The 23,785-nt window shown below is 41.5% G+C and overlaps 1 protein-coding gene across 23 annotated transcripts in view; it reads right to left on the bottom strand.

The window, feature by feature from the left end:
* Positions 8,739 to 23,785, bottom strand: part of SEMA6D (semaphorin 6D) — a 598,535-nt gene continuing 583,488 nt past the window's right edge. For 5 of the 23 annotated variants that reach the window (XM_021096114.1, XM_021096125.1, XM_005654452.3 and 2 more), the window contains 18 exons: positions 23,046 to 23,215; positions 22,538 to 22,649; positions 21,928 to 21,988; positions 21,755 to 21,817; positions 21,546 to 21,647; positions 21,211 to 21,301; positions 20,648 to 20,767; positions 19,866 to 19,954; positions 18,923 to 19,140; positions 18,692 to 18,823; positions 18,229 to 18,384; positions 17,968 to 18,141; positions 17,025 to 17,165; positions 16,852 to 16,929; positions 16,358 to 16,458; positions 15,924 to 15,980; positions 14,252 to 14,419; positions 8,739 to 12,515 (listed from right to left, as the gene is read on the bottom strand). In XM_021096114.1, the coding sequence (XP_020951773.1) occupies positions 11,227 to 12,515; positions 14,252 to 14,419; positions 15,924 to 15,980; positions 16,358 to 16,458; positions 16,852 to 16,929; positions 17,025 to 17,165; positions 17,968 to 18,141; positions 18,229 to 18,384; positions 18,692 to 18,823; positions 18,923 to 19,140; positions 19,866 to 19,954; positions 20,648 to 20,767; positions 21,211 to 21,301; positions 21,546 to 21,647; positions 21,755 to 21,817; positions 21,928 to 21,988; positions 22,538 to 22,649; positions 23,046 to 23,154 (3,261 nt within the window). In that variant the 5' untranslated portion in view covers positions 23,155 to 23,215 and the 3' untranslated portion in view covers positions 8,739 to 11,226. The remainder of the gene's footprint in view (positions 12,516 to 14,251; positions 14,420 to 15,923; positions 15,981 to 16,357; positions 16,459 to 16,851; positions 16,930 to 17,024; positions 17,166 to 17,967; positions 18,142 to 18,228; positions 18,385 to 18,691; positions 18,824 to 18,922; positions 19,141 to 19,865; positions 19,955 to 20,647; positions 20,768 to 21,210; positions 21,302 to 21,545; positions 21,648 to 21,754; positions 21,818 to 21,927; positions 21,989 to 22,537; positions 22,650 to 23,045; positions 23,216 to 23,785) is intronic. The other 18 variants (XM_021096148.1, XM_005654454.3, XM_021096134.1 and 15 more) reach the window with 12 other exon arrangements.

Raw genomic sequence — 23,785 nt, forward strand, 5'->3', positions numbered from 1 at the left:
CACTTGCTTGATATAAGTTAAAACAGCAGAAACACCAATGAAAAACTATGATGGCATAATGACAGCTAAATGCCAATTTAGAGGTTAAATTCCATTTTAACTGGCAACTCCAGTTAAGATCACCGAAAAAACTTCTTAAATCCCTTTGAAGTTGTCCACACTGCAGTAAAGAGGAGTGGCAAAGTCACTTCTTCAAAGGGAGAACTTGTTAAATTGAGAAAATTCACTTAAAAGGGGGGGAGGTTTGTGGGAGGGGCGAAAGGAGGAACCTGTGGGAATTTTGGAAGCAGGCGTGGCTTTCCTAACAGCCTTAATTGGCATGCTGTCACAGAGGAGAAGATTTCGCTCCACTAATTATTTTGTATTTTCACAAGTTGTCATTATCATAACATTCTCATTGTTCTCAGAGCTACCTGTCTTATTCATCTGCTTCCTCGCTTTCTGTTATTATGGAATCTGAAGAAGAAAAGACAAAGGAGAAAATGGGCTTTCCCAGGTGTCTGTGAACATACTGTTAGAGACAGACAAGACCGGGCTGCCATGGCTTCTCTGTTCTCAGGTCCTAGTTTGGACTCAGTACCTACCCATACCCTGATCTGCAACTGCCTGGCTGCTTCGACTGGGCACTGCTTCTTCCTCTGGAAGCCTCTTCTCTGCTTCGGGGGATTTTCACAATTTTCACATTTGATCAGCCCTGGGATCTCCAGCCAGAAATGAAATACATTATTGTACATACAAATACGCATTAGAAACCAAAGGACACCAAAGTCAGTCACCATCTCCCTCTCAGCTTAAACCAAACTTTCCCAGAATTTGTTTTCAGTGGTGAGCAGATATCACTTTTTCTTGAGACCAGATAACTAATCTAAGTCAGGGACCGTCTCCAGGATTTTCTTTTTTTTTCTTTTTTCTTAAAACAAACTTAGAAGAATCTAAATGAAAAACCACTTATCCAAAATATATGTTTGAATGAAACACATCTTAAAATATGTTAATTTTAGTGGTGACAACCAGTTTTTAGTATTTTTGCGTTTAGTATGTTAGTACTTTTTTTTTTTTTTTTCTGGTTCTCTGACTCTGAGTCAAGCCTTTTATCTTCCTGTTTATTTTTTTAATGCATTTTTGTAATAGTTGATTTATAATGTTCTGTCAATTTCTGCTGTAGTGACCATTCTTTTTCTCACATTCTCCTCCATCATGTTCCATCACAAGTGACTAGATATAGTTCCCTGTGCTATACAGCAGGATCTCATTGCTTATCCACTCCAAATGCAATCATTTGCATCTACTAAGCCCAGATTCCCAGTCCATCCCACTCCCTCCCCCTTGGCAACCACAAGTCTGTTCTCCATGTTCATGAGTTTGTTTCTTTTCTGTAATAGGTTCATGTGTGCCATGTATTGGACTCCATATATAAGTGATAGCATATGGTATTTATCTTTCTCTTTCTGACTTACTTCACTTAGTATGAGAGTCTCTAGTTCCATCCATGTTGCTGCAAATTGCATTATTTTGCTCATTTTGTGGCTGAGCAGTATTCCATTGTGTATATATACTGCATCTTTTTAGTCCATTCATCTGTCATTGGACATTTAGGTTGTTTCCATGTCTTGGCCATTGTGAATATTGCTGCAGTGAACATAGGGGTGCATGTATCTTTTTGAATCGAAGTTTTATCTAGACATATGCCCAAGAGCGGGATCACTGGATCATATGGTAGTTCATAGTTAGTTTTCTGAAGTGCCTCCATATAGTTTTCCATAGTGGTTGTACCGATTTAGTGTAGGCAGGTTCCCTTTTCTCCACACCCCCTCCAGCATTTTTATTTGTTTACTTGTTAATGATGGCCATTCTGACCAGTATGAGGTGGTACCTCTTTGTAGTTTTGATTTACATTTCTGTAATAATCAGTGATGTTGAGCATTTTTTCATGTGCCTGTTGGCCATCTGTATATCTTTTTTTTTTTTTTTTTTTGTCTTTTTGTCTTTTTGCTATTTCTTTGGACCACTCCCGTGGCATATGGAGGTTCCCAGGCTAGGGGTCGAATCAGAGCTGTAGCCACTGGCCTACGCCAGAGGCACAGCAACGCTGGATCCGAGCCGCGTCTGCAACCTACACCACAGCTCACGGCAACGCCGGATCATTAACCCACTGAGCAAGGGCAGGGACCGAACCCGCAACCTCATGGTTCCTAGTCGGATTCATTAACCACTGCGCCACGACGGGAACTCCTGTACATCTTCTTTAGAGAAATGTCTATTCAGATCTTCTGCCCATTTTGCAGTTGGGTTGTTTGTATTTTTGTTGTTGAGTTGTATAAATTGTACATTTTAGAGATTAAGCCCTATAGTATTAGATGGCTATTTATCTGTGAGAGTACACCTGGGTATTTTGTGAAGGCTTACTATTTATTTTTGGCATGAGGGCTACTTTGTTATCTCTTTACTCAGTGTGTGCAGGCTGTTACCCCTTGATAAGGTGCTGCATTTGCTTCCAAGGATGGAGGAAATGCGCAGGTCTAGTAGTCAGTATCTGGTTGCTGTCAAAGGACCCATGGGGAGGTGGTACAGGCAGTTGTAAGGCCCTGGGATGTGGCAATGATTCTCAGGCAGATGCAGGCACCACCCTGAGCATTTGGGAGTGCCAACAGCAGGTTGTGTGCATCCCCAGGGGAGTAAGAGCAACAACATGTGGTGCTTGGTTGCAGGGCCCTCCTCTGTGCTGACCTCTGAGTTGACTGGGGTCATAGGTGGTATCTGTTCATGGACCCCTAGTGGTGGAGGGTCACGCCCACCTCTGCTGTCTGAGGTGACCTCTATGGTTTTCCCCCACCACCTGTAGACCATGACAAAGATACTATGTTGTGCTTAGCCCCCCACTACCCTTAGCCCATGCAAGAGGTGCCTGGGCACCCATAGCCCATGCAAGTGGCACCTCAACTCCTGTAGCCATATGAGACACGCCCTGCTCTCTGAGAGTCTGTGTGTGCACAGGGAAAGATATGCCTATGATAGTCTACCCCTCCTCTTCTTCCCCTCCCCAGAAATCGTGCCTCGCTTCTCTTGTGGGCCCAGACCTCCTCCCACTCTGCTCCCCAGCCGTTGGTGCACAACTCTCTAGGCCCTCAGACTGTCTCCACATAGCCAACCCTTGTCCTCTCCCCAGAACTGACCTCCAGAGCCTCTCAGCACCCAGCCACCACTTGAGCATCTCAGGCCATGGTGTCTGGAGGGGGTGGTGGGGAGTTGGTACTGATGGTCTGTGCAGCTCTCATTCTGCTTTGCCCTCCTCAGTCCAGCTGCTGCACTTTTTTCTGAATCTTTGAGGTCCCTCCTTCTCAGCTGATCTCTCTATTGGTTAGGTGGCTTCCCAGGCTGTGGGTTCTTTTCCTCTTTCACAGCTCCCTCTCGAGTGCTAGTCCCATCCTGATTCCTTTTCTATTTTTTTTAAAACTTTTTTTCTACCGGTTATGTGGAGGAGGGGTTCTTGTCCTTTTTGGAGTTTTAAGATCTTCTGCCAGCATTCTAGTAAATGTTCTATGTGGATCGTTCCACATGTAGATTTTTTTTTTTTGATGTGTTTGTGGGAGATGGTGAGTGCCACATATTACTCCCCTGCTATAATGATCCCTTCCTATTTCAGCACTTTCTTTCTAGACTTCCTTCTTTCTATATTTACATTTAAAATAATTTGAATTATATTGCTTTCTTCAGTTAAACATTTTACTATTTTCATTAAATAAACTTATGATAAATATTTATGTAAATTAAGCAAACATCAAGAGTTCAACTCTCTCTACCTCTCTGGAGATGGGTTGCATAGGTAATTGGAAATCCTGAAATTCTGCTGGGCTTATGGAAGGGGCAGCCTCCACTTTGGCAGTCTGAAGAGGCTGTCATCAAGTCAGGTAGAATCTTTTTTTTTTTAATTTTTTTTAGCGTATAGTTGATTGGCAGTGTTGCGTCAATTTCTGCTCTACAGCATAGTGACCTAGTCATATATATATATATATATATATATATATATATATATATATATATATAAAATACACACACACACACACACATATATATAGAGAGAATGTGTATATATATAATATATATATGTATATGTATATATATACATATAAACATTCTTTTTTTTTTTTTTTGGTCTTTTTTTTGTCTTTGTCTGTTTAGGGCCACACCCGCAGCATATGGAGGTGCCCAGACTAGGAGTCTAATCGGAGCTGTTGCTGCCAGCCTACGCCAGAGCCACAGCAATGCCAGATCCGAGCCATATCTGTGACCTACATCACAGCTCACAGCAACGCTGGATCCTTAACCCACTGAGTGAGGCCAGGGATCAAACCCACAACCTCATGGTTCCTAGTTGGATTCGTTTCCACTGCGCCACAACAGGAACTCCTAAACATTCTTTTCTCATATTATCTTCTATCATGTTCTGTCCGAAGAGATTAGATACAGTGCTGTATGGTAGGACCTCATTGATTATCCATTCTAAATGTTCTAGTTTGCATCTACCAAATCAGGTTGAATCTTTAGGTTTGATTTCAGTTTTATGAGTTGCTGCAGGTATATAACTGACCCAACAAACTTCCAGATTGCCTAGGCTAGTTAATGGTCCTGTTTTTAAACCTGAAATGTCCTTGAATTTAGGAGCCTGAGTCAAATCCCAAATGCCCAGTAATCCCTGAGGTTTGCAGGTTTTCAAAAGCCCTCTAAAGTTTCCATTTCCTTTTTCCACTTTCCAAAACTGGTTCCCAAACCCATGGCAGGGTCTTCAGATAGTTTAAGGAAGTCTCTAATCCTCTTATTTGGGAACCTGATTTATAAATGGTCAGTGATACATATTCTTCTCCTATTTTTACTGGCATTAAAGGCTGCCACTGCCTACCTAGGCCCTGCCCCCTAACTTAGGATAAAACCCTGAGGCAGTTATCAAATTTTCTCATTCAACAGACAGTTTCTTGTGTGCTGACTCCAGGCTTCACAAAAGGCTAGGCAGCTCGGATCATCAGAAAACATTCTCCTTTAAGATAAAGTCTGACTCCCATGGCGCTCCCAACCAGAGGGAAAAGAGGGGAAAATTACAGCTGTGTTTAACTCCCAATATGCAAGCCCAGCTCAATAGGAAGAAATTCCAAAATAAGAAATACAGTGAATTCACCCCCAAGACTCTCTGACACAACACACATGTAGATCTGGCAGGGTACCCAGAAACCTAGATGGGTAACAATTAGGTTAGTTTCTTTTAACGTCTCTAAATTTATCCTGTTTGGTTGCTTTCAGCCTAGAGTACTGCATCAGCTTAATCCAGGGATTTTTTTTCTTCTAAATAATTGATTTGGCAGGTTCATTATAATGGCCAACCATATGACTGATTCACTCAGTGTTTCATTTTTCACTAGATGTTTGGCATAATACCCCTGGATACTGTAATTATTCTACCCTTTTGCTTCTCCTCATTATACATGCTGGAGAGAGGCCATCCTTTTCTGATTGAACACTGATATTCTCTTTCAGCCCTTCCATGGAGTGTGCTGGTGTGTGCATAGGGCCTGAGTGTGAGACCATGTGAATTACCATGATTGGTGAGTTGGCGTCCTTTCCATAGTTGTCAGCCCCGATCTCTATTTCCGTACCTCGAAAATGGAAAGGATGTGTCTTATCCCTTTCCAACAAAGAGCACATTGAGGATTAACTTATACAGCTCAAAAGCACCAGGAAAACTACCCACCCAAAGCCTGTGCTGACCCTAAATGGATGTGTTCATCATAGTTTCTAAATAAGAAAAATAAAAAACCCCAAAGACACTCAAACTAGACCTGTGATTGACTGGGTGATTGTTTGTGAGCCCAGCTGTCTATGAGGCACAAGAGAAGATACACAGAATGGACAAAGCAGAGCTCATCTTTTTTATCCTCTTTTTATCTTTTTGGGCTACGCCCTCAACATATGGAGGTTCCCAGGCTAGGGGTCGAATCGGAGGTGTAGCTGCTGGCCTACGCCACAGCCACAGCAACAAAAGATCAGAGCCATGTCTTTGACCTACACCCAGCTCACAGCAATGCTGGATCCTTAACCCACTGAGCGAGGGCAGGGATTGAACCTGTGTCCTCATGGATACTAGTCAGATTCGTTGCCGCTGAACCATGATGGGAATTCCCAGGTCTCATCTTTTAATCAGAGTCAAGTGTCCCTTGGAATTTCTACATTCAGAGCAGCAGCCTGACCTCTGACAGTTGTGGCAACAGCAGTGGTGACTTTCCTGACCAGTACTTCAGGTGGCCCTGGCTACATTCCAACCACTCAGAAGCCATACATGCTAACGGCTACCATACTGGACAGTAGATAAAGAGTAACTCTACCAGCACAGAAAGTTCCCCTCGACAGCGTGGCCTGACACTGACAAATCTCTCCTCTCACAATTACTCTAACTGGCCTTAAGTCTACCTGTACATTAGCCTCAGGTGAATCCATCTCATAAAAATGAAGAACAGTCTGAAGTAACAGTGTATGTGTAATTGGTACCATATTTTCATGTTTTCCTTCATCTAAACCCAGCACAAGAGGCTAAGATAAGCCAAAGTGCATGCTACAAAGAGGCTTATCAACCAATAATCAATACCTAGTTCTATTAAAAAAATCATAGCATGGGACAGGACTAGAAATATTGTTTTCCTTAATATGTGAATCCCAATTGATTTACTATCTGATTATCCAGTATTTGACTGCCCTCCCCCATCCTCTCACCCTGAGTCCTCTGTGAATTAAAGATTGATTTTATTATAGGTCCATTTCCTCCATGTTTATGGTACCTCATTTATTTGATAAAGAATGCAACACTGGCAGAGATTTAAGAGTTTTTCAAGTTATATATGCAAAAAAGGTAAATATCAAATATAGACACAACATAAATGGCTTAACATGCGTTGTTTATCAGGCCGTATTTTATTGTCCATCTCATATATACCTCACACCTAGCAGGGAACCAGCCTCTCATATCCATAAAAAGCCTGCAAACCAAGCTACTGCGGGAGTAATATTTAAGCACAGCATTCATAAAATAGCTAATGGAATGATATTGTTGACAGATACCATAGAACTGTCAGAGAAATGGATGTGGAAACATCTATTTTCAAAATGAGAAAACTGAAGCCAAGAGAGGTGTAGTGCTGCAGGAAGTTGATAAGTGGTGGAATCGGGATTTGAACCCAGCTCCCAGGTGGACACCTTGTTCTTTGCCCTCCTCTGACCAGGAGGTAGAAGGAGATGAGCTGGGAGGAGATGGAAGGGGAGAAAGTTGGCCTCTTTTAGATGGCAGGAAGACAAGCCCTCCTTGTACCTGGCTAGTCCCTAGGCCACACAAGGCCTACTGCCTTGCAAGGGAGACACCCTTTCTTTAGCCTGATCCAGCATCGCAAGAGTTCCACCTGGTTTCAAAATTGCCAGAGTAAGCTAAGTGCCCAACCAACGAGATTTCTATAACCAGAGTACAGCTGATGTGTCTTGGTTCTTTTTTTGTTTGTTTGTTTCTAAACAATGTTTTCCTTATAAAAATCTCCAGGTTCTCTAACCCCACTTCTCTCAAATGGCATCTAGGCATTTACCTTGAGGATTGATAAATGTAGTTTTAGGGGTCTGTAGTTACCCTGAAAAGGAAAATAACATTCAGCTCTTAGTCTGTGCCATTCATTAAATTATCAAAGATATTCACAATTGGAAAAGACTAAGATCTGCTATAAACAAAGAAGATACACTTCTTAGAAGAAAAAAGGAAAGTCTCTGAACCTGCGAAAACTGGTATAATGGCCAGAAGGTATAATAAACACCAACTTAATGGAAATAGACAACAGAAATGAAAGAGAACACCACTCAAGGAGCCCAGGGAGAAACAGGGCTGAAACATATTTTCCGTAATTGTCTCTTCTTCCTCCCTTCATATTTCCAAATCTAATGACAGCAGCCATTAACTCATGCCATGCTAAGGGAAGACACCAATGGAATCACAATTTCACCTCCTACTTAAATATTTGAGGAAGATATCTCTTCTTATATTCTTATTCACTGAAAACAATGGAATTGAGAAATGGCCTATACCAAATAGCAAGAAATGTTCATAGGAACCTGATTTATCAGCTATAATTTTAGATTAAATGATATGAAAAATTTTGTGTGTGACTACATGTCACGAATTTCAAAAATTTGTTGAACTAGTGATTGGTGGGCAAGGTAAGCCACTGAGATGCTGGCCTGAAGCATTTGACTGTTGCTGCCGTACGTTCATCTGGTTTTTTGGATTGTATGTTTTTCAGGGGCTCTGCCCATCAGTATCACCAGCCTTCCAAGAAGAGAATGGTGGTGTAACCAGATGGCAAATATTCCAGGTAAGAATACTTTAATTTTTTTTTTCTTTTTATGGCCATACCTGTGGCATACGGAATTTCCCAGGCCAGGGATCTGCAGCTGAGGCCTATACCACAGCCACGGCAACATTAGATCCCAACCGCATCTGTGACCTATAATGCAGCTTATGGCTCCTTAACCCATTGAGGGAGGCCATGGATCGAACCCACAACCTCAGAGATAATGTTGGGTCCTTAACTCACTGAGCCATAATAGGAACTCCTGTTATGGTATGTTTTAAAAGAAACTCTCACCAATGTTGATTGACTTAAAGATATTCTTAAAAAAATTGTTCCTTATAAACCTCTTCAATATCAAGAGGCAGGATATAACGATTTGTATATTTTATTTTGACTTTACATGCTGTGTTAAAAACCCAAAGTACATATTATTTACACATCCACAATACAAGTTTACAAGATATCTATACATGTTAAAGTACTCTATAAAACAGTATAGAGCCACTTCACTTTAGGGTTACTTTTTATGCCGTACCATTAAAAAAGATACAATCTGTGTTTACCTTTGCACAAATGGATAAAGCATTTAAAAATTAAATTAACAGGATAGAGACTAGATTTTATGTTAGAAATTTCAACATAAATACTGATAGAACTCACATTACAAACTACAAGGCAGCACAATGTTACAAAATGTTATCCGGGTTCACATAGAGTTACTGTTCCATTTTCCGCACGCCGGGATTAATATTGGTAAGGTGAATTCAAACACGTTTGTCGGCAGTGGGACTGGGTAGTGTTTATCACTGGTTGGTTTAATTTATTATTAATCTGTCATGTTTTAGTTTCAGAGCTGAAGTGTTTCAAGAACAGGAGTCTGAGCTTTTGAGCTTCCAGAGACCTCAGGGAATCACGTTCTTTATAAGACAATATTCTCAAAGGAAAAGAATAACTGCATCAGTATTCTACCTTCTGTGTGAAAATGCTCTGGTCTTCTGCAACCCATCCTCCCCCAGGTAATAGATATCATCAGCGTTATCACAGGAAATCAGTTGAACTTATTTGTCTGACTAAGTCAGGAGCATTCCTCTGCCTTGATACTTTCTAGATGAGGTTCAATAAACCGTGGTGTGCAGCATATTAACTGAAACAGTCATCAGGGTTCCACATCATCAACTGTAAGTGATTTCTGCAAAACTACAAATAGAGGACTCTACGGTTTCCACAGGTGTCACATTACCTGGGAAACCTCATCTGACTTCACATTATCACTGTTTCATCCTTAGGAAAGCGGGAGTGGAATGTTTATCATGGCAAAAGGATGTAATGCAGCTATCTGGGTGGATTTGTTTTACAATGAATGGTTCTAGGTTGTTTTTACGGTTTTTGAAAAGTCTTTTCAGGTGCTGGTTGAAAAACATTTACAACTGGCACTCAGGAAATGATGTGCTATACCGAAAACACTTGACATATTTGAGTACTTCGATCATTCTCATGAATAAGGCACAAAATGCACAGATTCAGGTAAACTCACATGTAATATTTACAGTATACTGTCATAACCTGCATGACTTAGGAGGAAATCCTCACATCACACAACACAGACAACATGATTGCACCACTGTTCCGTTTCCATAGACTGTTTCTGTTAAGCCAATTACAATCCTCTCACAGTTCCCTTCTTTTGTCTTCTGTCTTTTGTGTGTGTGTATGTTTTTTTGTTTTTTGTTTTTGTTTTTTTGTTTTTTTGTTTTTTTTTTTTTTTTTAAATCTTGGGGGTAGGAGGAGTAAAGGAAGAGGAATTTTACTACATGGGAGAAACCAAACAGTCAAAATAAAACCTTGTTCATGTGTCCAAGGTTAAATAGAGTGATTCAGGCTTGGATTCACAGTGGACAGGTAGATTTTACTACTGAATACTGGTGGATAAATCAAGGATACCTCTTAACATCTCTATCTTCTTAAGCTGGCAAGACTGTAATAAAAGTTTGAATGAATAGCAGCACAATGGTACTTAGAACGCTTACATTCTGGCATTGGGTAACACGTAAGTCAAGTTAATCATTTTGACAGTCAAATCAGCCTCGATTTTCTTTCCTACTCAAAGCTGGGCCCAACAAACTGCTGTGGGAAGAAGTTACTGTCTCTTGTTCAGTCATGCGCAATGTAAACAATTCCATAGCACAAAAAAAGATGCAATGGGCACCTAAACAAATCCTAATGGGGACAGAACACACGCATACATGCACGCACACACATGCGCGCGCGCACACACACACGCATACACACGCAACAGAGATCACTGGTGGCATGAAAAAAATGCCACACATGAAAAAAATGCTACAGTTTGGGTCAAAGACTAAAATTTTTAGCAAATCGTTTGGTAATCTACAAGTTCATTTCTTTGAGACATTACCTTTTTTTTTTTTTTGACATTTGTGCAAGAGGCAAGGTGAATGCATACATATTAAAATGTTCACATTTAATGGGAAGACCACGCAGAATGGCAGTCTAAGTTGAACCCATTTTCAAGTATTTGCTCACAGATTCTTCTGAGCACTGTATCAGCTCTTTAAACTGGTGACAGGTGGCCCCTGGGAGCCACACATCTCTTTAGCTTCAAACAAAAGAAATGGAATGACCAGCACCTTCCTTTGTTTTCAAGCAAGTACACAGAAGCCTTGCTGCAGTAGCTACATATGGCAAGTTCTGATGTTGCCAAAGTTAGGTAGAGTTTCTTTGGCCACTTGGTTCTCTTACTATGAGTGAGTCTCTTGTTTTAAGGTACCCTTACAACGTCATCCTCTCAACAACATGGACAGGATAAAAGCCACTCGAGGAAGGGCACATTTGAGACCTAGTACGTGTATTTGTTCAGTGGTCTGACAGATGTGGTCTGAGGAACAAATGAAGGCTTTGGTGGCACGTCAGGTTTTAAGGACGGTGTCCTCTTTAGTCCCGTCCTGGGAAGGGTGCCATTACTGGTGTAGCTGCTCTGTCTGGAGAGGGAAGGCTGCAGATGAACACTCACCGGTGTTCCCTGAACATAGTCCACCTTCGCCCCCGTGGGGGTGGCCATGTACCCCCCACGGTTCACACTAGGCTGTCTAGATAACAAAACCCCATTTGGTGAGCTTAAGTTTTTAGGCATAGCAGATATAGAGTGCCTCTGGGAGGAGTTTTTATGATAACCCCTTTGTCTTTCCAGAGAAGTCATCGGGACTCCTGGAGTGGTGGGGACGTCCACTCGCTTAGTTGGGCTATTCCTGGGGAGCGTTGAGGGAGGAGAGTAGAGCGAAGCCTCACGGTTAGGGACTTTGGGCGGGACCTCGGACATAGGTCCCACAGGATCCAGCATTAGGGTCTGGTGGGCCATTTGGATGTCTCCCATGATGGCTTTGGGGTTACTGTTTGGGTCATTTAGATGCTTCAGGAGATCATTAAGGGTATTTCTGGAATCCACAGAACGCCGGTGATCTCTTTTACTGGATGACTTTGTGAGAGGGTGGTCAATGTTTTGAAGCTTCTTTTCAGCTTTGTGAGCATTGGAGTTTGAGAAAGATGTGTTGTAGTCATGGGTAGCATTAGGGAGAACAATGGCACTGGGGATGTGCCCATGACTTAGTGGGGAGTGGGGTGGAGGACTAGAAGGAAAAAACTGGGAAGTTTCTTTCCTCGAAGCCCCATGGCCGTGGACCTTGTCTGAGTGGCTCTTCATGGCCTGCAAGGTCTTCTGGTGAAGCACAGGTGTGGACTCAGGTGTAGGGAGAGCAGCCAACTCAGGAGGTTGGCCTCGATGGTCCATGACCATGGATTTTGTTTCCCCATTGGGCGGCAGCTCTTTCCGACTGGTCAGCAGGTTACTGTACAATTTGGGAGAATCAATATTCTGTTGATATTCCTTGACTGGGCTGTCAAAGAGACCATTCAGCTTGGCAAAGCTTCCACTGGAGTCTGTGCACGACTGGGCAGATTCTGCATCTTTATGGATCTTTCTGTTCTTCCGAACAAACATGTCCCGATAGCAGTATACTGCCACACCTGCAATGAATGCACCCAAAACAAAAGCCGCAAAGACACAGGTGATGAGGACATTCATGTGGACCATCTGGTTGGAGTCTCCAGATTGGACTTCCCATCGTACACCTGCAACAGACACACAGTAAAAGAGTCTGAGTGGTGTGCTTCTTTAAAGCAATGTTAGCCAGCAAATGGCTTCCACTGAGCCATTACTACTTTCACATGGTCCATATGCTTAGCTTGGAGGGTGAGGTGGACTCCAAAATTCTGTATTTTTTTCTTTAATCACAAAAGGATCCCCAGAGACATTTATGATTGCTGCAAAAGCCAGGAAAACTAACTCTAATCTTCCACTGATCTGTATTTGTCTTCTCCAATCTCTCTTAAATAATTGTTAGATAACATTCAAAATTTTATGTGTTTTTAACCTAAAAATTAGTGTTAGAAAGTGTATATTTTCTAAGTGGCCCGTTTTCAACACATAAAAATTTTTTTCGCATTATTTTCTCTTAATTAATAAATCAGGATTAAAGGACAGCTGCTGGGATTAGGGAGATATATGAATTGGCATAAATATATATTTTGCTAAAATAATTATGCTAATACAATTATGCTATCTTAATTAGAATGAAAACACAAAATTTGTTCTCAAATGAAAAGCATCAGCTTGGTCACTGTTAGCTACAAATATAGACTTTCATGTTTGCTTTGATTTTCTTTTCATTCCATCTTGGAGTGAAGCACTCTGAATTGCCTGCTATGAAAGAAATTCCAGACAGTCTAAGGAAATGTATTATATACTAGAGTTAAGTAATATGTCCAATTGTCAAGATATTTAAGCAATATTTAAATTAGACTAGAAGAAGAAGAGTGAATTAGTTTGTAATTATTGGGATTTTTAATGCAACCACAGACATCTAGAAATGTTAGTTTAAGAGGTATCCAAGTCTGTTACATGCTATAAACACAGCTATCCCAGAATAAGGTAAGTCAGAGCAACCTGAAGATTCCATTGCTTTAGGTTAGTACTAAGGCCTTCGAACATTAGTTGTTTTTAATCAATGTTGAGGGCTATGGAATTCCATGACATGGTGAAAGACAGGGAAAGAGGAGTAGAGAGAAATGAAATTGCTAAAGAAAATAAAAGAGAAAGAATGATTATAATATTGTTTACAATGAAAAACATATAAAACCAAAATCAACAGATGTAAATCATAAATGACAATGCACCGCTATAAAAACTGATTGGAAACCTGATACCACAGTTTAGTAAGCATTGAAGAATGGATTTTTTTTTCCAGAGTAATATATCTAATAAGCCAGCTCAACAGGCAGCTATTTGATAACTGCTTCTATTATGGGCCGAAAATGATAGGTACGGACAAGTACTCTGTTAGGCTTTATAGTTGGTGGCATTCAAACAACTTAGCGCCTCATATACACTTTTCAGATTGTGTTGTAAATTGCAGCTAAACAAAAGGCTGGGAAAGGCTCCCAGACAAAACATCCAATATCAAGATATTTGCAGTTAGTTTTTTTTTTTTTTGGGATGTTGCTGGAGTGACCCTCAAAATTCTCTGACCCAGCAGAGTCCAGCTTCTTCAGACAGAAGTCAACACAGATTAGACTGTCTGAGTGGCTGTTTCACCAACTCTCTCTTTAATAGCTTTCCGCCTCTCTGGTAAGGAATGCACTCCAGGTAACCACAGCACAGTGTTGTTAACACAGTGGAGCCAGAGTTAACACCAGAGGCAGCTCAGTCTGGCTTCACTGCTGGAGAACCCTAAGCCCATACTCTCCTCAGAGAGAGTAGGAATCAGGTTTCCACTCAGTGAGAGATGAGTTCCCTGGTGAGGCCTTACCCTTTGGGATACCTGATAAAGGATCAGTAAAATCAGAAGTGTTTGGGTCATCTTGAACTACAAATTTCCGGGAGCTGGTCAGTTTAGGTCTCCAGGTATCAATCACTTTAGGTGTAATTTCTGGGATACTTGCCATTGTGGTAACAGAAGATGAAGATACCTCCATGTCTGTGGTGGCAAACAGATTTTTATTAACGTGGGTCATGTCAGCAGGTTGTTTCTGACTGGTCTGCTGTATTTTCAAGTAAAGTTTAAGCAAATTTTATGAGAAAGTCTGTTCCAGGATTTCATAAAAAACACATACGGAGAGATTACAACAAATCCCTCTCTAGCAAGGGAAAAACTAAAAGCTAAAAATTAACAATAAAGACATATTAAGTGGATTTCACTTAGAGACATTCAAAACACTCCTCTACAAAGCCTCTGTGGTGGTACCTGACACACGGAAAACGCAATATGAATCCCAAAGGCTAATGGCTATTTTCTCATCCTTTTGTGAGACAAACATCATTTCGTTTCTTTTGGTGCATGTTTTTAAAAGCATTTTCATAGATAGTTGCAAACCATATATCCTTCGCTGAGGAACCTACTGTGTAACTTCATCAGGAAAACCTGGTTAAGTCTGAATAGACACTTGATTTTGGACCGGACAAAGGGGCTGTCCTGCTTTACCATGACCATCGCACCACCCCCCCATCCATTTGTAGATAACTGACTGCACTGAGGGCTCACCATCCATGGTAAAGCACTGGAACAGGGCTGAACCTTGTCCATGCCTCCCAAAATGCGCCGGGGAGTTTCTTCCAAAGAATTAGCAGCAACTCATGCAAAAGAAATGGCATTTACAAGCTGAGTAAGGATGTTCTGAAACACAAGATCTGCCATCCTTTTGTCCCCTCTGAGGCGTGAAACTGCTGGTGAGTTTTAGAACCAGTGATAGGATTGGGAGTAACTTAACCTCATAGCGTGTCTATTACTGATTTCCACGAGTCAATTTTCCCTCAAAATGTAAGCATATGATTTTAGGTTAAAACTTCGGAGACCCCAATTCAGACGGGTGCAACAGTCACAGATGAAAACTCCAAAACAGATGTAGACAAGAGGGACACAGAAAGCCCAGTGAACATCTTCATACATCAGAAACCAGCTACATTCGACAGGAACCTTTTTCACACCACTGAGACCACAACCAACATTCACAGGTTCCCGGAATTACCGCAAACCATTCAAAAAAGATCTCTAAAAGTTAAAAATACACATTTTGGGGAAATGTGTATTTGTTGACTAGGTCTTAGGAAAGGTGGGGGGAGAAGGGGAAAATAATGAAATTCTGCCATCCATTAAGTACAGATGGCTAGAGGGAACATTCACAATGCACAGGGGTGAGAGAGAAGAAAGCTCAGGGGATGGGCGTGCAGCTGGAATGCAGCCTATGTTAATCCATTTGATTTTTCTTAAAGGATGTGCCTTGGTCAATGATAAACTGTTTACATGCTACACAGGAGTGAAGTGCTGAGTAAGAAAAAGTCTCTGGGACTGTCAGTGGGATCATGAGTCAAAGCAGAAAAATGAAGGGCTGCCAAACTGCGCAAAAGGAGGGGAGAAGGGGCTGAAAATGCTGAACTGAAGGAAAGAAAAGGTTGTTAATTCAAAAAAATGAAAAAAAACTAACCAGATGTTGGACCGCCAAATATTTTGTAATCTGGTGTAGTTGAAGTAGGCAAAATTTCTAAAAGAATTAAAGGAACAAGGAATCAGTAAAAAAGTAACCAAAAGAAAGCAAAAAAATTTACGAATTCCAATTAACTCAAAAAGTCAAAAGAAAGGACTGTAAATGAAAAGACTAACCTACTGGTTAGATGACCTGTCTCTAGAGTCCTACAAAATTGTAACAGGTGAAGGGGAAGAAAAAAAAAAAAAAAAAAAAAGGCCAGATTCTTTTCTAACGTATCCCCATGACCAAATAGCTCAGCTTTTGCAAAGTTTAATTAAATGCTAGGTGGTATGTGTCCTGAGTCATTATAAAAGGCTGATTGTAAAATAATGTTCCCGTGCAATTGGGGTCAAAAAGCAGGGGCAGGAGGGGAAGGAAGGTCCCCGTCTTACCGTGGCAGTCCCCTAGATGGGCCGTGTTGCCAAATTCCGTGTCCTGCTCAAATCCTCCAGCGCTGTGGTTATGGAAAGCAAAGAAGTCTTCGGTTAACAGCCTTCATAGGAACACAAGTGACAACCAGAGCAGAACCAAGAACACAGACGGATTAGTAAGGATGAGCAGACAGAGGAAAAATGGACATTACAACAAAGCTCGCGGAAACGGGTACTTCTCTTAAATTTAGTAACCAGAATATCTAAGAGAGCAAAAGAGAATTTATTTATTTTTTCCTCTCTCTATCCATTTCCCTTAGGAATTACACTGTCTACAATCCCCTTTCCCTCTCACAGCTCCAGATTTTCTTTCTCCCCCACTCCACCCATACCAAAAAACATCAAAGAAAGAGATAAAGCAAGCAAAGCAAAGCAGTGTTATTGAAAGTTTTCTAAAATGTCTAGCTTTGGAGCCCCCGGAGACGATCTCAACTAAGGTGACAAAATGTACTTACAGCATCCCCGGCATCACTCGACCACAGGCCCCCTGGCTTAACCAGCCACAGTATGGGTCTCGAGATGCAATACAAGACCTGTATAAAACCAAACAGAATGTAACTTGGATTTTCCCATCATCAGAGGTCAAGATGCTGTGAGACCCAGGGTAAGAGAAGAGACATCAGCTTACTTTTTACAGGATCCGTACCGCTCGCAGCGACTGAGGGGGATGCGGATGACACAGCTAGAGAAGGCCACGTACAGAGCATGATGATCTTTATCCAACTGTAAGGACAGGACCTTTCGGTCCTCCTCATTCTCAGCACTGCATCTGTATTGAGGGAGACATGTGGAAGATATATGTTTAGTAAGTCAAAAGCTATAGGAACTAGGTGAGGCAATGAGGTTTGGTTTTTGCAATTACCGAGAGCTGAGGAGGTGTTAAGAAATAGTTTCTGTTAGCAAACTGGCAAGTAAGTAGTGTAGGAAGTCATAATTATGTGATTCATTTGATTCATCTTTTACTGCTCTGCATGGCTGGTTAAATCTCAGGCTGGACACAAGGGTTTTTAAAAATTGGTTTGCCATCCTGATGATCTAAGGGAATTGCATTTGTGAAGAGCATTTACACTATAAGGAACAAAAAGGATAATGTTTTAATGCATTTAAATCTTTCGTGCTAGATATTTCTGGATCTCTCCTTAGTCTCCTTTGCTCCATTTCTCTCATCTATTTCTTGTTTGTTTTAATGGTCCAAATAATTTTTTATATCAGAGGCTGATGAATTACGTGTGTGTGTGCATGCACGCGAAGGCTTGTAACCAACTGTCTGCTGCATGTAGCAGCCTGAAATATATCTGCAAAGTAAGAAGGCTGGTGGGAACATATTCTCATTTTCCTTATGCAACAAATAAGGGATGGATTATTTTTAAACTCATCACTGTTCACCCTCTTAAACCCTGCCGGACCCAGGAAAACAATAAACCCAGGTTTTATTTCAGTGAAAAAAAACAAAACAAAAAACCCCAAAGTACTACTATGCCAGACCACTGCTAATTTAGGGGGACCAAAGGGAAATGACTAGAAACACACACTGGAAGTACCGAGAAATGTTCTTGTAAAAATGCACCTACTTTGCATGGTTGTATGCCTCAATCTCTTCCAGTAACACGCTGTCATTCAAAGAGAATGGACTGGTCTTTGCCAAAACTTTAAGTACCACGCCAGCTTCTGAGCCAACAAAGATGACTGTGTAGTTCTGGTGGGGTCCGGCAGAATGGTCCACGGCAATGGCCGTCAGTCTGTACCTGCCAGAGGAGATAAGCCAGGTCAGGGGGCCCCAACAGGAAGGGAAGGTACAGGAGGGGAGAGGGCCCTTGTTTCCTCAGTCTTACCTGATCCGAGTCTTTGTGAACCAGGGTTCGTCTGCAATGGGTGGGACAGCAGAGTCCATTAGGGGGTGGGATTTGATGAACGACAGGGTTTCATCCGGGAAATCGATGGAGGTTTTATAAGCTTCAGCAAGACCATGCTTTGCACAACAGCCAGGCCTGAAAGGAAAATAATGTGTTTTTTCCCCTTCCCACAAGCTGTTCCTAAGGAGAAAGTGCTTATTCTGGAAGAAGAGGTCATGAACGAAAGAAGAGTGAGCCAAACCAGAGGAGCAAGGCTATTCCCTTAACCTAGTGGGTTCTCCACATACAGGTTCTCAGGGTTATGTTCACTGACTTTTGTCTGCCCTGCTGCACAGAGACCCCTCCCTGGCGGGGAGGTTGGCGAGGCTGCTCCCTGGGGATGGATGCCTCTAGTGACAGAGAGTTTGGTTAAAGACAAAAATCCTTCTTGTCTTTTTCCTACCTTGGCTTTGGTACTTTGTCTTCAGGGACTGCTGTCCAAACAGAATCCGGAGTTTTCTGCTCTTTAAACCGTCCTTTGAATACCTTTTCTATGTCATCCATGCTAAATGCACACACTGCCGAACCAGGGATGCTGAAAAAGAGAACCAGCATCAGGCAACCATGGGCCAGCTCCTGGTTCCCCCAAGCAGGGCACAGGATGTTTTCTGAAGTGCCAGGGATCTGTTCTCACCTGTTGAGTTGTGTAGTAAACACCCCGACCACAGTGGGGATGCCATTGATTTGTATTATGTCTGTAATAGACTGCAGAACATCAAAGTAGAAAAATGAATCTCCGGGGACAGAACAATTAAGTCGAGCCTTCAGAAATGAAGTCCAGTGTTTCTCCAGGACCCGCTGGGAGCCACCCATGTCGTTTTTACATATGCGGGCCACACGGGAATACACAGCCTGCCCACGGGACAAAAGCAAAGCAACAGGGTTATGAGCATGGGGGAGGAATGGGAACAACAAGCTGCTGGTTCAGGGAGGAACAAAAACCACTAAAGATGCACGGGGCTCAAAAGACTCACAGAGCCTTCTCTCTGGGGATTTGATGGTAGGACTGTAAACCAGATTCACCTGTGAGAAAAAAGGGCCATTTTCCTGTTCTGCCAAACAAGCTCCTCTTAGGGAGGAGCTATTGAACTGGCTGGCTGAACAGAAACCATTTCCATACTGTGTCTCCTACTTTGCCTTTTATACTCAAGAAAATACACCATCATTAAATGTGGCATCAAAGGGGCTGCAATATTTTAGAATCATATGTGCTTTTATGGAAATACTCAACATTGAACAAGGGGCCCTCCCCTCCCCATCCTGCCTTTTGACACTGAGAAAGAATAAGCTATCAATAGACTTCTAAAGAGTTAAAGAAGCATCCATAACTCAAGGGTACCTGCAGAACATTCTCTGTAGTAATAGGGGGAAAAAAAGAAACCTTCTCAGGGCCCAAGGCCGCTCTTTCCACTCTGGCCATTGTTCGGGTATTCTCCAGCAACTTTTCTCATGACAAGCAACTCACCTCTCTGCACTTGGCCCTAAATGCATTGAGTGCTGGAAAACATGCAAAGACTCTACCAAAGTGGGCTCGATTCTATGCAGCACATGTGCACAAGTCAAGCCTGTATACTTGCCTTGCCTAAATTATTATGTTCCACAGCGATTTCTCGAAAGAAGAAATACACATAGTTTCCATATTCTATGGCATGAAGAAAGTGTGGCTCTGAAAGACAAATTGAAGACAAACTGGTTCCTAAAGGATCACTCAATTCATATCAGCCCCCAACTGCTAGGCATGACTGACAGATGTCGCATAGCTACACTCACGCCAAGGAGAACTCCCATTTGCCAAGGAATCTGAAGAGTTGTGGTATGGGTGTGAAGCTTCAGGGAACCCAGAGTCTTTAATGTTAGCTAATGGACTGGAAAACGCCTACAGGGAACTGCACTACAGCAAAGGTCTTTGTTTCAACAGAGTTATTTATTAACCTATTTAACTAGGGAAGAAAATCTCTTATGCCTAATATAAAAAATCTTGATTTCTAGTTGCCCAAGAACAAAATGACTCTGCAGATATGAACTCATGCTTCCCAGGGTTAACTTTCTAAGGTAGGGGGATGGGAGTGGACAACAAGTATTACATGCATTTACAGTTAAGCAGACTGGCAGAAAGAGTTGAGATCATTGTTTTTGAGGTCACCTATGATAAAAGCCTGGATAGATGTACTTTTCTGACAGGGCCACTGGTCTCCTTATCTGCCGTTTGTGACCCCAGTCACGATCAAGGCAGCTGGTACTTGGCTCTCAATAAACAATATCAAGTCAGGCACTGAACATCCTGATGCCCAGGGCTCCTGTTTCCACTTGGCCATCTCATGACCCTTAGTGATCCCACAGCACTGCTCTTTGAAGGTACCTTTGATCCATTTGGAATCATATTTTATCGTACGAAGGGCAGATCCATCACCCATGCTTCGATAAATAACAGCATCGCTGGCCAAGAAGTCAGCCACTGTGGCAGAATACAGCTTCCCATCTGAAACCAAAGTTATAATTCAGGTAAAATAACCATGATTATCCTAAGTATGTCATCCTAGGTAGTGTGTCATACCCTCTGGAGTGATCTCACCCATGTTATCACTATATATGCAAATACATCTAAACTCGATGTACATAATCAGCCTGTGACAGGTCAGCCTGTGAAATTACCTAATTTTACAGATGAGGGATTGAAGCATCAAAAAGTTAAGCAACTTATTTAGGGTCACTGGCCTACTTAACAACAGAGCTGAGTATCAGAAGACTTATGATAGGCTTACTTTTTAAGTCCTCTTTTTTGAAAATTTGTTCACAGCTCTCAGTCTCTTAAATACCCATATTAATGTAGCTATCCTAGTTATGAGCTCTTTTCTCCTTTAAATTCCTTTTGCACCTTCAATGTCATTAATCATTTATATTCATTACACTATAGAATCTTACCAGCAAAAAGGGCAACATTGGTTTGTCTGGCATCAAATGGGCATCTTGCCAAGCCACTAATTTCTTCCCCATCATACTCCAAGGTATTCAACTACAAAAGAAAAATAAATAGCTCATGTCACATCTGTTCAATGTACCTGTTTGAAAGCAATACTGCTTTATTTGTACTGAAATTCTATGGGAAGAATTCTGTCTTTCTTCTTCCATAGCATTTGAGATAAAATAAATGACTGGGCTTATAGCAGGAAGGATTCAATGCTAACAGCATACCAGTAAAGGAAGAAATTTGATTTAAAACAACAACAAAAAAAGCTCATTATATGAAATATACTTACCCTATAGTATCTACACATGGGATTAAATGCATTGGTGCCACAAACAAAAACCATCTCATCGTTTCTTGGAACAAATACTTTAATAAAATTGTGGCATTCATCCTAAAGAGAGGAACAATTACATTAACATTAGACGTTCCATTCACTTACATTGCGGGCTTAAGCCCCCATAAAGACTCAGTCTGGCAGGCACATGTTCATGCACTTACTTTATGCTTGCCTTTCATAGCACAGTTTTCTCGATCCTGTTGCCTTGACCGCCATGTCAGTTTCTGTATCAATCAAGCAAAACCCAAGTTCAATATTTTAAATATCGAGGGGAGAGGGACATAACACAAGTTCTGAGGGAAGGCAAATAAATTTGCCAACTGCACTTGCTCACCTTGTTTGGTACGACTTCTGTTTTGGGGATTTCATTTAAGTTTACCGTATAAACTTGATCCCTGGTGGAAACAAGGCAGGGAGTCATATCATGTGAATCCATAAAAATGTGAAGCTGCTGCTTATTTTATTTTTACAGATCTGCTTTTATTGTGTTTTGGAGATCATTTTGGCTTTTCTCTGTCTCCAACAAAGTCAACAAAGAGTACTTTTTCATTAGTGAGACGCTTTTATATATCACTGTGGTAAGGGAGCAAAAAAAAGCTCTTCTCTTCAGGAATGGGTCAAACTGCTACTGGGTATTAGCATAGACATACTTCTAATATTTGCTTGAATAATTCCAAGTTAAAAAAGAATAAAAGATTTTTTTTTCTCCTGCTGCTTTAGAATGGTGTGTGATTTCTTGATGGCAGTAATAAAATAGGACCGCTGAAGGCTTTTGCTGTATTTTGTTCCTGGTACACAACACTGGCTCTACTGGGTGAATGTTTTTGGCTACTTGCAATTTTTGATCACAATCACATATTAGTTTTTCATGAACTAGACACATTAATGCAAGTGCCACAAGAGAAAAGAATTTTAATCTAATAAACCAACGAGAGGAAAATTACCTGCCAGCAATATAAAGTGTGTCTCGAATTTTCAACATCAGCTGAAAGTCCAGCCTGTGCTGTGATTCATTGCCTGAAGGGCGTCCTCTAAAAACCGGATATTGCCTTGAATCTGCAAGTAAAAATGGGCTAAACCATCAGTCAGGATTACGAAGCTGAAAAATCGATATACAGCATTGATTAGCTGTATATACTAGTTGTAGAAGGGTTTTAACTAAATTCCCCTCTTAAGGTCTTGAATATGAATGAATAAAAGACAGTGAATGTCAGCAAATGGTCTTTTTCTTTTAATTGAAAACATATAGCTTATACATAGGTTGCTTTAGAAAAGCACCTAACTAAACTGTCTCATTTTCTCCAATCATGGGGAAACCATCATGGATAAATTAGTATGCAAAACATTTTAAAGAGTACAATTCTCTTTCTTTCTAAAAATGAATATGCTTAGAAAACCAAGACCAAAACAGCTTCCTTCTTTAAAGAGGAGAATGTTCTTTAGATTACTTACAGTGATAGTCAACAGTATTAAGGGGTTCATCATCTTCAGGAAAGCTGACTGCCCTCAACTGAGGGATCATCAGCAGGAGCATGTAGGCACAAAGCAGGAAGAACCTCATCGTGGATGGTGGGCCAAGATGAAGTCAGAGCAGGCCCTCCTCAGAAATCCCACTTAGCTACCTGGAAAACACAAACAGTTTGAGAAGATCTCTATGCTGTGATGAAACCATTTGGTCACTTAACACAATTTTTTTTTTCAGACACACCCATAGCACATGGAAGTTCCCAGGCTAGGGGTTGAATAGAAGCTGCAGCTTCCTGCCTACACCACAGCCACAGCAACTCTAGATCTGAGCTGCATCTGCAACCTACACCGCAGGTTTGGTAACACCAGATCCTTAACCCACTGAGCGAGGCCAGGGATCAAACCCGCATCCACACAGATGCCATATCAGGTTCTTAACCTTCTGAGCCACAACAGGAACTCCCTGTCTTGTCATTTGTGATCAGTTTAGTTTTTACCACCAGTCCTCGCCAATGCCCCCCTCCCACCTTGAAGATGGCGATGGTGGTGAGAAAGGCGATGTCTCTGGAAACACAGGCAAAAGATGGCACAGTGCCAAGTCTGATGACAGCATCTGGTCAGCATCCTGAGAGTTTTAGGCCCATTCACAAGCATGTTTGAGGTAACTATGTATGTCATCACAGCAAACTCACCAGAACCAAAAACAGAAATGCTGGCTGCTGACT

This window comes from Sus scrofa, chromosome 1 (assembly GCF_000003025.6).
Source record: "Sus scrofa isolate TJ Tabasco breed Duroc chromosome 1, Sscrofa11.1, whole genome shotgun sequence".
Taxonomy (NCBI): Eukaryota; Metazoa; Chordata; class Mammalia; order Artiodactyla; family Suidae; genus Sus; species Sus scrofa.